Source organism: Lissotriton vulgaris, chromosome 3_1 (assembly GCF_964263255.1).
Source record: "Lissotriton vulgaris chromosome 3_1, aLisVul1.2, whole genome shotgun sequence".
NCBI classification, from domain to species: Eukaryota; Metazoa; Chordata; class Amphibia; order Caudata; family Salamandridae; genus Lissotriton; species Lissotriton vulgaris.
Window position 1 is genome coordinate 722,463,353 of NC_141689.1, and position 12,604 is coordinate 722,475,956.

The 12,604-nt window shown below is 45.6% G+C and overlaps 1 protein-coding gene across 2 annotated transcripts in view; it reads left to right on the forward strand.

Moving 5' to 3' along the window:
- TRIM36 (tripartite motif containing 36) overlaps positions 1-12,604 on the forward strand; it is a 589,030-nt gene that overhangs the window by 291,124 nt on the left and 285,302 nt on the right. For both annotated transcript variants that reach the window (XM_086961040.1, XM_086961041.1), the window contains exon 2: positions 6,097-6,343. In XM_086961040.1, coding sequence (XP_086817166.1) covers positions 6,097-6,343 — 247 coding nt within the window. The remainder of the gene's footprint in view (positions 1-6,096; positions 6,344-12,604) is intronic.

The window sequence follows — 12,604 nt, forward strand, 5'->3', positions numbered from 1 at the left end:
GCGACTCTAAAAAAATTTGTCAATCCATCTCGGATCTGTAAATAAAAAGACAAAACAGTTCCCTTTGTAGGTGTGTGCTTGCGTGTTAAACCCTTGACCCTGTTCCAGGCAGGTCGCTCCCCACGCCGCACAGCACCACCCGTGTGCCCGTGTCCCTACTGCTGATCGCTGCTGCTGCCCCGAGTTCAAGGCCCTCCTCCACATGCAGGCTGCCACCTGTGACTCATCCCTGGTGGCCCGGTGGTGGGCCGTGAGTATCTGCCTGCTTGCTCTACCCTCTACATGTGAACCACAGCCAAATTCCAGAAATGACTACAACGCATACAGAACGTCTCTGCTCGCCTCATCCTCGACATCCCCTGCCACATCACAGCCCACCTGAAAGACTTGCACTGGCTCCCCGTCAACAACGGGATCACCTTCAAGCTCCTCACCCAAGCTCACAAAGCACTCCACAACGCCAGACCAGCGTACCTCAACGAACTACTCAACTTCTACATCCCAAACTGCCAGCTTCGCTCCGCTCCGCTGACCTTGCCCTCGCCACCCGCATCTGACGAGCGACCGCCGGCGGCAGATCATTCTCCCACCTCACCACCAAGACTTGGAACACCCTCCCCTTCCGCCTGCGACAGACCCAGGACCTGCTGACCATCAGAAGACTTCTCAAGACCTGGCTGTTCGAGCAGTAGCAGCACCCCTCCCCCCCCCCCCCTCCTCCTTCCCAGCACCTTGAGACCCTCACAGGTGAGTAGTGCGCTCTACAAATGGATTGATTAATTAATTAAAGTTTAACATAACTAAAAACATTACAAAGCCAATAGATCTCATAGGTGAGACGGCTTTGCCAATGCTTATTTTCTCCTGTCAGTTTCTCTAAAAAACAATTTTGTTCGTACTAGCCGACTTCTGACATTCAGTTTGGCAGACTCCAAGCTCTTAAGCTTATTTTAAGGATTTCCATACGAACCAAGATGCCAATCTAGAGAGAGAATCTTTATTGTGATCTTTTTTATATTCAAGCTGAGGGCATTTTGCAGAATTAGAATAGAAAGTCGCCCAGATTCTGCCTTGAACTCTTCTAGCTTATTCGCTCTGTACATTCCAAACAGTTCTTCCACAAGGACTTAAAGTTTTTGTCGTAGGTCAAACATGGCCTTTGTGTCTTTTCAGATGCATGTCCCCATCAAGGAGATGTGCGGGATGGATAAACGCATGTTGTTCTACATACCTCTGTAAGCATTGGTCTGGGTCGCAGATTTTGACATGGTCATTGTTTGCTAAACCTCTACAACCCCATTATATAGTCGGGGCCAGGGTTTCATTTGGATATAATTTGTTCTAATTCTCACTCTGGGTGTCATTAGATCATAATAGAAAAAAGTATTTAACTAGGAAAAAGAGGTATGCAAAGTTAATTATAGTAAATCAAAAAGAGACTAGCTAGAAATGGAGTTAGTTTGACATTAATAATGTTATTGTCATAGCGACTCAGTATCGTTTTGCCAATTGGTGGTGGCACCTGTTGGGTGTCTTTAGAAAGCCCTCACCCACCAACCTAGTTGGTGGCATGCTTCATCATCGGGCCCACCCAGTGACACCTAGCGTGTCCCGGGTGTGCTTCGATGCCTGATTACAGCGGAGCAGGTATGTCACTGTGTGTGCGGTGTAAGGTGTTCAGATATGTGAGGTTAAAACGGCTTGGCGGACGGTCCCTGGGGTGAGGATACTTTATTAAAAGGGCCTCCGTCAGCGGTTAAAAATAAGGCGGTGGGACGTTAGAGGCGGGTTACGACCTCCTACGTCCTGAGAGTGTCAACATGTTTCAGCCAGTGCCTTATACTAATCTGGCTTTCTTCAGGACAATAAATATGTGCAAGTTAAAAATAGGGGTAGTGTACTGTAGTCTGTGTCTACACGCCCTAAAGTGTATATAACTGTGAGAGGGGGGATTCCCTTCTCAAGATCACCTGTACATTTAACATTGAAAGACAGGGACAAGACAAACATGGGAGAGAAAGAGTCACTAGAGAGTATTGATCATTTGTTATGACAGCCGGCTTAATAGCGACATGGTGCAGGCTATGAGCGGCTCAAGTGTAATGATACTGGTGGTACCATTATTGTGGAATCGCACTAGAACTTCGAGGGTGAAGTGATTAAAACAGCGGTATAAATACTGCATTGGTGAATAGTGAGGAATTTTGGCGCAAGGACCATGTCTTACGCTTTTTAGTCTTGCTATTGCTCCAAGGTTATTGAAGTGGCAAGGGGTGGCCCTAGTAGGGAGAAAAGGTAGGACCACTTGGGTTAGGAGACCTGTGGGAGAAAGTATGGGTAGCGCTTACCTATTGTAGAGATGATCAGCATACTCACAGGATTTCTGGTCAGCACCAGCGTGGGACCTGTTGTGCCTCCTTCGCAGAACCGGTAGTAAATGGCCGCTGTTGCCGGTTTTTTATACTGCCTTGAATTGTTTAAGTGAGGGCACCTGGAGGGAAGAGTAATGGTAGAAAGACTCGCGTTGCGGGTCGTAAACGCGCTCAGGTGTGTGCCCTTCGCGCTGGTGCGCGGTATAGTGTTATCTCTTTAGCGCATGCGCCGGCGTGTTGTGCGGGCGGGCGCATGCGCGGCCGTGTGTTGATCGGCGCATGTGCGCCCGAGAAATGGTTCGCGCATACGCTTAGACAGGCGTTCTAGCGCATGCGCGCCCGAGAAGTGGTTAGCGCATGCGCCTTGGCAGGCATTCTCGCGCATGCGTGGAAGGGCAGGTGTTCCTGCTAGCGCTAGCGTGAAGCTAGCTGTGGCCCTAGGTCCTTACTGATGGCTGTGGTAGTGCAGGGAACGGGGGACTTAAAGATTCGCTAGTTCCCTGCACTACCAGAGCAGAGTGCAAGCAGGTTATACTGGTCACCTGCTATCCCAGCGCTTGTGAACAACCATGTGCCCCAAGCGCCACTAAGTTTGTCATCCAATTGCCCCTGCCATCAGTAAGGACCTAGGGCAACAGCTAGCTTCACTGGTCACCTGCTATCCCAGCGCTTGAAACAACCATGTGCCCCAAGCGCCACTAAGTTTGTCATCCATTTGCCCCTGCCATCAGTAAGGACCTAGGGCCACAGCTAGCTTCACGCTAGCGCTAGCAGGAACACCTGCCCTTCCACGCATGCGCGAGAATGCCTGCCAAGGCGCATGCGCTAACCACTTCTCGGGCGCGCATGCGCTAGAACGCCTGTCTAAGCGTATGCGCGAACCATTTCTCGGGCGCACATGCGCCGATCAACACACGGCCGCGCATGCGCCCGCCCGCACAACACGCCGGCGCATGCGCTAAAGAGATAACACTATACCGCGCACCAGCGCGAAGCGAAGGGCACACACCTGAGCGCGTTTACGACCCGCAACGCGAGTCTTTCTACCATTACTCTTCCCTCCAGGTGCCCTGACTTAAACAATTCAAGGCACTATAAAAAACCGGCAACAGCGGCCATTTACTACCGGTTCTGCGAAGGAGGCACAACAGGTCCCACGCTGGTGCTGACCAGAAATCCTGTGAGTATGCTGATCATCTCTACAATAGGTAAGCGCTACCCATACTTTCTCCCACAGGTCTCCTAACCCAAGTGGTCCTACCTTTTCTCCCTACTAGGGCCACCCCTTGCCACTTCAATAACCTTGGAGCAATAGCAAGACTAAAAAGCGTAAGACATGGTCCTTGCGCCAAAATTCCTCACTATTCACCAATGCAGTATTTATACCGCTGTTTTAATCACTTCACCCTCGAAGTTCTAGTGCGATTCCACAATAATGGTACCACCAGTATCATTACACTTGAGCCGCTCATAGCCTGCACCATGTCGCTATTAAGCCGGCTGTCATAACAAATGATCAATACTCTCTAGTGACTCTTTCTCTCCCATGTTTGTCTTGTCCCTGTCTTTCAATGTGAAATGTACAGGTGATCTTGAGAAGGGAATCCCCCCTCTCACAGTTATATACACTTTAGGGCGTGTAGACACATAGACTACAGTACACTACCCCTATTTTTAACTTGCACATATTTATTGTCCTGAAGAAAGCCAGATTAGTATAAGGCACTGGCTGAAACATGTTGACACTCTCAGGACGTAGGAGGTCGTAACCCGCCTCTAACGTCCCACCGCCTTATTTTTAACTGCTGATGGAGGCCCTTTTAATAAAGTATCCTCACCCCAGGGACCGTCCGCCAAGCCGTTTTAACCTCACATATCTGAACACCTTACACCGCACACACAGTGACATACCTGCTCCGCTGTAATCAGGCGCCGAAGCACACCCGGGACACGCTAGGTGTCACTGGGTGGGCCCGATGATGAAGCATGCCACCAACTAGGTTGGTGGGTGAGGGCTTTCTAAAGACACCCAACAGGTGCCCCCACCAATTGGCAAAACGATACTGAGTCGCTATGACAATAACATTATTAATGTCAAACTAACTCCATTTCTAGCTAGTCTCTTTTTGATTTACTATACATATAAACCGGGGATCTGGACTAGCTATCTGGTCCTCTCTCTCCCTCTTGATTCTCGCATGCAAAGTTAATTACCAGCAATTCTGACATTCATTCAATTCCCATCCACCATCCTTGACTAAGCAACAAGATAAAAAAAAATAATGGCTAGTTTCCTAAATAACTAAAAATCATTGCAGAAGATGTGACTAGAGCAGACGACTTTGGAACTGACAAACCAGGTCCGACTAGTCATATGGGCCAACATCCTGTTATTCTGGGCAAGTTACTTAATCAGCTGTGCAGAAAAAATGTGTGATGTAATTTGCTTCTCATCTAAAGCGCTTATTTGTTCTTGTGTCAAGTTGGCCTTATGTAAAACTGCAAAAAATAAACCAAATGCAAGAAGATAGGCTAGTGCGGGCAAGAGTTGCATGGATGGCGTGTGCTTGTGCTACTTCTGTTTCCTGTTCTCACCACTAGATTGCAGTTTTCAAACCAGTTGGTAAGATGAGGGTTTAGGAATATAGAATATTGAAGTACACCTGGTGGACAACAATTTTGTGTCAAATGGCAAACAAACCATAATCTCCATGTTTTGCCCTGAGTGGCTCAGTGCCGTTAGTTGTTATGGCTATCATTAAATGTAAAAATATTTTAACTGAAGTAAATTTATAAGAAATGGGATTTACTGATAGAATTTTGGAGTGAGTGGGGAAGGATTATGTGAACTGCCCTTTGCCTTGTTCTGTGCCTCCGCTCTACTACAGTGCTGCTTCTTCCTCCTTATTCGACCAATAGGGGCTATCCAATTCTGGTTTCCTTTGATATTGTATCCTGCTTCTCTGCTCCATTGTATCCTGTCCCTTCCCTCCAACAGTGCCGCAACTTTTCCCCCACCAAGTCATTTCACTCTAGTCTTCTTCTTTCTCCTAACTCGAGTCCGTCCCCTAGTTCTAACTTTATCCCTGCTAGTCTGTCCCCTAGTTCTTACTTCATCCTTGCTTTTTAGGGTCCCATTGGTCATTCTGCTACTCTGAAATGTTCCCTGGGGGCTGCGAGCTCAGTGAGCTGCCGTGATCCAACCAGCAATATTGGCACCGACCATAAAACTCTAAGTTGCATCCTGCTGTGTAGGGTTCGTTTGTTCATTTATACTAAGGCTAATTTTGATATTCACTCCCTTCCCTTTTCCTACTGCCTACCTACAGTATCTTTTGACTCTTCCTTTTTCCAGCCTAGCGTCAACCCCTCAGCCTCCTCCAAAAATCCTGGGTATTATTGTGGAACCCATATTGAAGGATGCAATTCCATGCATATTAATTAAGAACTGTTGTCATTATGTGCATTGCAAATATATGGTTTGTAACTTTTTGCATCATGTAGAGCTAGTTCGAAAAAACATATACTGAGCAGTTGAAAAATATGACCGAGTAGCTAATTATCAAAAAAACAGATTGGCTCATTTACTGTTATTTACAATTTTGAGTGTCCTGCCTTCCACAACAACATGTGTAAATGTCGCAATTTGCCTTTTTATTCTGACCGTATTTTGTTTTTATTTGATAAGGTGTTTATTTCCTTCTTGTATTTCTGGTCCTTTCAGGTGACGATTAAAAATATTGAACGGGAGTTAATTTGTCCTGCCTGCAAGGAGTTATTCACCCATCCACTTATTCTTCCATGTCAGCACAGCGTCTGTCACAAGTGTGTAAAAGAACTTCTCTTCCTGAATTATGACGACTCCTTTACTGATGTGTGTTCAGAAGCATCAAGCCCAGGAAGTCCTCGCATTAGGCTCCTTTCACCAAGTATCGAAAGAATTGACAGGATCGACAGGCTTCTTAGATCCAGTAAGTAGTAGCATTTTAATTCATATCACACTACCTAAAGCTAAATAGAAATATTTGTATTTTACTGCAGGCATTATGGAGCACAATTTGTCTCCCAACGTGTAGCCAGTCATAGCAGATCATAACATGTAGTGTAATGAAAAGTGTCCTGAAAGGGTTCTTGGGAAACCCTTTGCTTTGTGGGTTGTGTAGTATCCCATGTTAGTGCACCATTCCTTCTTAGAATTGTTATTGTACATTCCTGTCTTAACATTCTATCTGTACTAGCTGTTCAGTTCCTACTGGTGTTATACTACAGGTTGCTTCTTCTGGGCGTCAGCTGTGATCCACGCCCCCTATCCAGGCAGCTACTGAAGGGTGCCCTATCGGAGCACCAGCATCTAAAGTGGACTTGCGTAGGCAGAAGAAAGTCCATCCCTGTCAGTATACAGCTGCTTCGAGGACCCCCAACTCATCCATGATCTTCCAAATTCCGGATTTTGCCGAGGGTCTATTAGTTATCCCAGTACTTTAGACCATTTTTCTTGGCTAGCTTGCCAGTGTTCCTAAATTGTTGAGTACGCCTGGATGACGTGGAGAAAAGTCCCAAGTGCTCCCTTTGATCACAAATGGCAAGGTGTTCATCTTCCAGAATCTGTCAGCGGTAAAATAGCATAGTGCGGACATACTCGGTGCTGGTGTCGGAGTGCTGTACAGCAAATAAGACAGACTAGAGATGATCTCCAAATCTAATGGGTAACATCTCTGTATATAAATACATACTTAAAATGTACAATTGGTGGAACTTAAACATATTTCACTGACTTAAAACAAGCAGGTTTCCCAGCTCTGTATATCATATGAATAAATGTGAATGCATGTACAATTCAGAATAGGTGATACCTCTGTACAACGTTGGTACTTACGTTTAAGGCTCCCAGGTTTAAATTTTTATAGATATATAGATATGCAGACATGAAACAGTGTATTCTCCAGTCCATCTTTTTTCCAAAAAGTGAAAAGGCAGAAATGGGCTGTCTTTTGACTGTCTCTAAACTGCCTAAATTAAGTGCCAAATTAACAGGTGTGCATTGCCAGCAGAGAGAAAAAGATCAGCTTTCATAATGAAGCTTAAAAAGCTGCAGATGTTCATATAAAGTTGTGCAATGTTGCTTATGTTTTCAGGTTTTATCGGAAGAGGCTTGTTAACACTCTAAAAGTATACAGACATCAAAGTATGACTGCACATTTAAATATATTAGTTGTAGCTTAATATATTTTCACATAAATAATTAGATAATGTAAACGAAAATAAGACATGAAAGCAAGCATTGACAAGCATTTTGGATCTCTTGGCTGTGCATATGCATTTTGCCGTTGCTGTGCAGCTCAACAAACTATTTTTTTCTATACAGCATCGGCAAAAAATAAAAGGAGCATGATGACACATACTTGTCATGATATAGTGGCAGTCCTGCATGATGTATTGTATTGTATTGTATTGTAATTGCATTTATATAGTGCTTATACCCCTGTCGAGGTGTCAAAGTGCTTTTTCCGCGAGTAACACACTACTCCGGGACCCATAGAGGATTAGTGTTGAATTAGTATAGTGAAACATGCAAGTACATTTTAAGTGGTGGAAAGGTTAGTCACTTATTTGTATTTATAATGTTAGCAGGAGGATAGAGGAGGAAAAAGGTTTTTATTTATATAGCGCTTGTTACGTTTGTTGACCCACGCTATTCAGGAAGCCCATAAAGGGTTAGTGGTGAATTAATATGGTGAAATATGAAGTAATTTCAATGGTGGATATTAGTCATTTATTTGGAGTGAGAAGGATAGCGGAGGGATAAAAGGGGAAGAAAGGTTTGCATTCATATTGCACTTGTTACCCCTGATGGTTGTTGAAACGTTTTTATGGCAAGTAGCACGCCACTCCGGAACCCATTAATGATTAGTGGTGAATTAGTTTAGTGTGAGTATGGAATTTGAGGAGTGAACAGGTAAGTCTGTTAATTTTGATTGAAAAGAATAGTGGAGGGATAAAAGACTAAAATATGTTTTTTTCGTTATTAGCAGTAGGAGGAGGCTTTTGGATGAGAAAAAAGGAGTTTTGTAGGGGAGGAGACAGAGGGAAGAGTTTAGAAAGGTTTGATTTAGGGGATTGGTATAGTAAAAGAGGTGCCAGATGCTGCATGGAGGGGTAGAGTAGGAGAGAGTCTAGAAAGAGGTATTTTGGGGAACATAGTAGGGGTATGGGGTTTGGGATAAATGAGAGAGTGGATGTAGAGGATATATTGATAGATGCATAGGGTAGTGCATTAGAAAGAGTAGTAGAAAGAAGTTTGAGATGAGTCAGAAAGTTGGGCTAGAAGGTATATTGAGAGAATGTATAGGCTGAGAAATAGGGTAGTTCATTTGAAATGCTAAATTTGAAGAAAGTGAGAAATCTATAGATCATAAGTACCATAGGTTTGTGGCTTGTGTGGGCTGGGTATTGCTAAATGGGCCCTGGGCAGTCTCGAACAGGCAACCGCCCTTGTCCTCTCCGCCCTTGTCCTCTCCGCCCGGGCTGAGACGCCCTAACCCTGGCCTTTTATAGCCATAGTAATCAGGTGACCCCTTCAGCCAATGGGAACTGTAGCCCTAACACTATCCAATCACAACACTAGCCCTAAAATCTAGAACCAATAGGAGACCCCAGGGCATTACAGCCAATCTTAGCCCTAGTCCAAGCACCCAATCAGTTCAAAAACCGTGATCTCTACGTCCAATAGAGGCCCTAGCCCTACCAGTAGTCCCAACCCAAGTCCAAGCAACCAATGGCACAGGAAGCCCTAGTCCCTACTTCCAATAGAAAGCCTAACCCTACTCTTAGTCCCACAACTAGTCCAGCAACCAATCACATCAGAAGCCCCAATCGCTACTTCCAATTAAAGGTCTAACCCTAGCCCTAGTCCCACCCTATTCATAGCAACCAATAACATAGGAAGCCCTAGTCCCTACTTCCAATAGAAATCCTAACCCTAGCCCTAGTCCCAACCCTACATTGATTGAATCACAGACCCAGAAACCAATCAGACCCCTCAAATAACCAACCAATGAGAACACTAACCCTAATCCAATAGAAACACCAGATACAACCACCAGTCAGTGTACACATGTACCAACTAATAGCAGACCATAAAAGGTCCTAGGGACCTCAGACAAGGTTTTCTGGCCAGGGAGTTGGAAGCTGCTTCTCCTGTTCCTAATCTCCTAGGAGACAGACCGGCACAATCCACACTTTAGAGTTTTGCAGGTAAAGGCCTCACTAACTTCAAATCTAACAATACTGTTTGAATAGAACTTTACTCCCTCTCCTGGCCAAAAAACGGAGTGCACAGTCCCTAGTAAACACAGTTTAAACAGCTCACAGAAGTACCCTCTGATGTAGAATATCCCTGTTGCGGGGAGGGGGGGGGCTGGTTTCACTAACTTGTGAACACACAATGGTGGATGGGGGTGCACTGTTTTAACATACAGGTCTTAGCACAGAGGAAAGGAGAAATTTGGAGGGATAAACTACAGAGTTTGGACTGCAAACCCCACAATTCAGGGAAAACCACAAGTTTAAAACACAAAACAGGTGATAAAATATGCAATCACTGGCAGGTTAAAACTACAATTTTAAACTGTAACAACCACAGGCAAAGACAGTAATCACAGACAGGGAAACCCGTTTTTTTAACAACTTTTGTTTTGGGCGAACAGACAGCACTAGTCTGTCTCCTTACCACGTCCTGGACTCTGCTCACTGCAAACTGGGGCACAGGTAGGCTGCAACTCACAAGATGGAGGATAATTATTTGGGGTGCACCCAGCAAAGCCTTAAGGGGCCTGGGCAAGTGTGAGGGGAGGGCTCAGAGTTGCCTGGTAGCTGAATAGCCAGTGTTCTGCTGGCCTGGGGAGTGGGGATTGGGGGCTGGGGAGCTGCTTCTCCTGTTCAGAATCTCCTAGGAAACAGACCGGCTCAATCCACAATTTCGGCTTCTGCAGGTAAAATCCTCACTAACTTGAAATCTAACAATACTGTTTGAATAAAACTAAACTCCCTCTCCTGGCCAAAAAACAAAGTGCACAGTCCCTAGTAAACACAGTTTAAACAGCTCACAGAATCGCCCTCTGATGTAGAATATCCCTGTGGGAGGGGGCTGGATTCACTGGCTTGTGAACACAAAATGGTGGCTGGGGGTGCACTGTTTTGACATACAGGTCTTCTCATAGAGCAAAGGAGAAATTTGGAGGGAAAACTGAATTGTCACCAGAAATGAGAGGGATAAACTACTGAGTTTGGACTGCAAATCCCACACTTCAACACGTTAAATACAAGCAATCATGGGCAGGGAAAACCACAAGTTTAAAACACAAAACAGGTGATAAAATATGCAGTCACAGGCAGGTTAAAACTACAATTTTAAACTGTAACAACCACAGGCAAAGACAGCAGAAGGCTCGAGGTATAGTCTGTGATACGCTGCCGTCAAGTAGTGCCGGGCATGGTCAGATAATGTGCGCAGCAAATGTCGAGTGTCTGTGGTCCAGGTAGCAACATCACCAGAGACGAGCCAAAAATCGAGCGTGGACCTAGCTTTATTGTGCGAAGAGATACAGGTGCCCTCTCTAGTGTCTGGATGCCAACTTTGCCATATATCTATCAGTCCTTTTTCTAGGGATAGAGAAAATTTGTGTTGGTTGGCCCTAGGATGCAGTTTGCGGGAGGAGCCCACACAGTTCAAGGAGTCATGCATGATAATATTGAAGTTGCCCCCCCTTCACTGTATCGCAGCCAAGCAATGTTATTTTTGATCAAATGGTGGTGAAGACGTTTGGGTAATCTACGTTAGGGCTGTAGATTGCGATTAATGTCACTCCATACCACTGGAGTCAAGCTATCCGAGCTGATGAGGGGTGAAACCACGAAACCGGTCCTAGGATGCTTGTTACTAGTCCAGAGAGGACCTGGCCTGGCAGTTCGGGCTGTACTGTTCCCAGTGGGCACAGGATCAAGACTGATTTGCATATGGCTGGGTTCAAACTGGAATGGCAGGGTGAACAAAACAAAACCAATGGATGTAGGCTCAGATCTCTGTACTGGGGTGAATGTATGCCATTGTTCTGCATTCTGTCCATCAATTGTGCTTCTTAAGATGACGTAGCTACCCTCTGGATCCAGTAGTGTACGAGAGGTTGTCCAGCCGGCATCGCGTCTGACCAAGATTGCTACCCCTCTAGCTTAATTAGAATATGCGATGAGTGTACTTCACCTCAGTGTCTGTTGTGGAGTTTTGGGGTCAGCAACGCTTCTGAGGTGTGTTTCTTGTAAGAAACAGTTGTCAATCTCATGTCTGATAAGATAGGGGTGCACTAGTCTAGCTTTTCAATGGTCGTTCAGTCATCTAATGTTCCAGGTTTGGAACTTTACCTCCGACATGTATCCGTTACCATAGTGTGCAGGTATGTGTCTGCCGTACTCTTTGAGTCGGCCAGCTGGTCCATGATGTGTGTGAAAACTATAATGTTGATGTGTGCTTCGAACTGCATGTCCTGCCTTTTCGCATGTCCTGCCTTTTCGCTCTTATGTGTGGTCTGCCGCAGAAAACTGTAAAAAACCTACCCCGACCAACTTCATTAACTCCTAAAACCCCAACTAGGTTGTGGTACCCATCCCTCCCCCCTCCCCTTGTTGACCCGGAATAAACAAACATAGTGAACCATGGGAGTTCTCCCATTGGGGGCCTGGGTTGCCGGCATGCAGCCCTACCTTATGGCACGGTGGCCGGGCCGTATTACTGGTTCGGGGATTCACAGAGTATGTAGAAATTCACATAGTCTAGTTGCACATGCATTCTTTGTCCGAATGGGCATAACTCCAGTGTTCATGTGCAGAATTGGCTTATTAGGGCGTCTTGCATGAAGCACCCGGACATCGCGGCTCACTTAATCATTGATGCTGAGTCCCGGTTCAGATCCAGCTTGCTGAGGTGAGCGGAGGGGACTGTGTGTGGCTAATTTTAATGCTGATGTAGCTTTGGTAAAGAAGTGGGGTTGCCCGCCATGTGAGATTCTCAGTTTTGCGTGGTACAGCATGGCATACTGGATTTTGGTCTGCTGTAGGATGCGTTTGGTAGGTACAAATTCTTTTCAGGCAGCTTGAGCCGGTGACGTAAAGTCAGGGAAAATGAGATGTTGTTGCCTTGTGGTTTATGGAACCTTGGTCTCTAGCAGCTTTTGGCACCG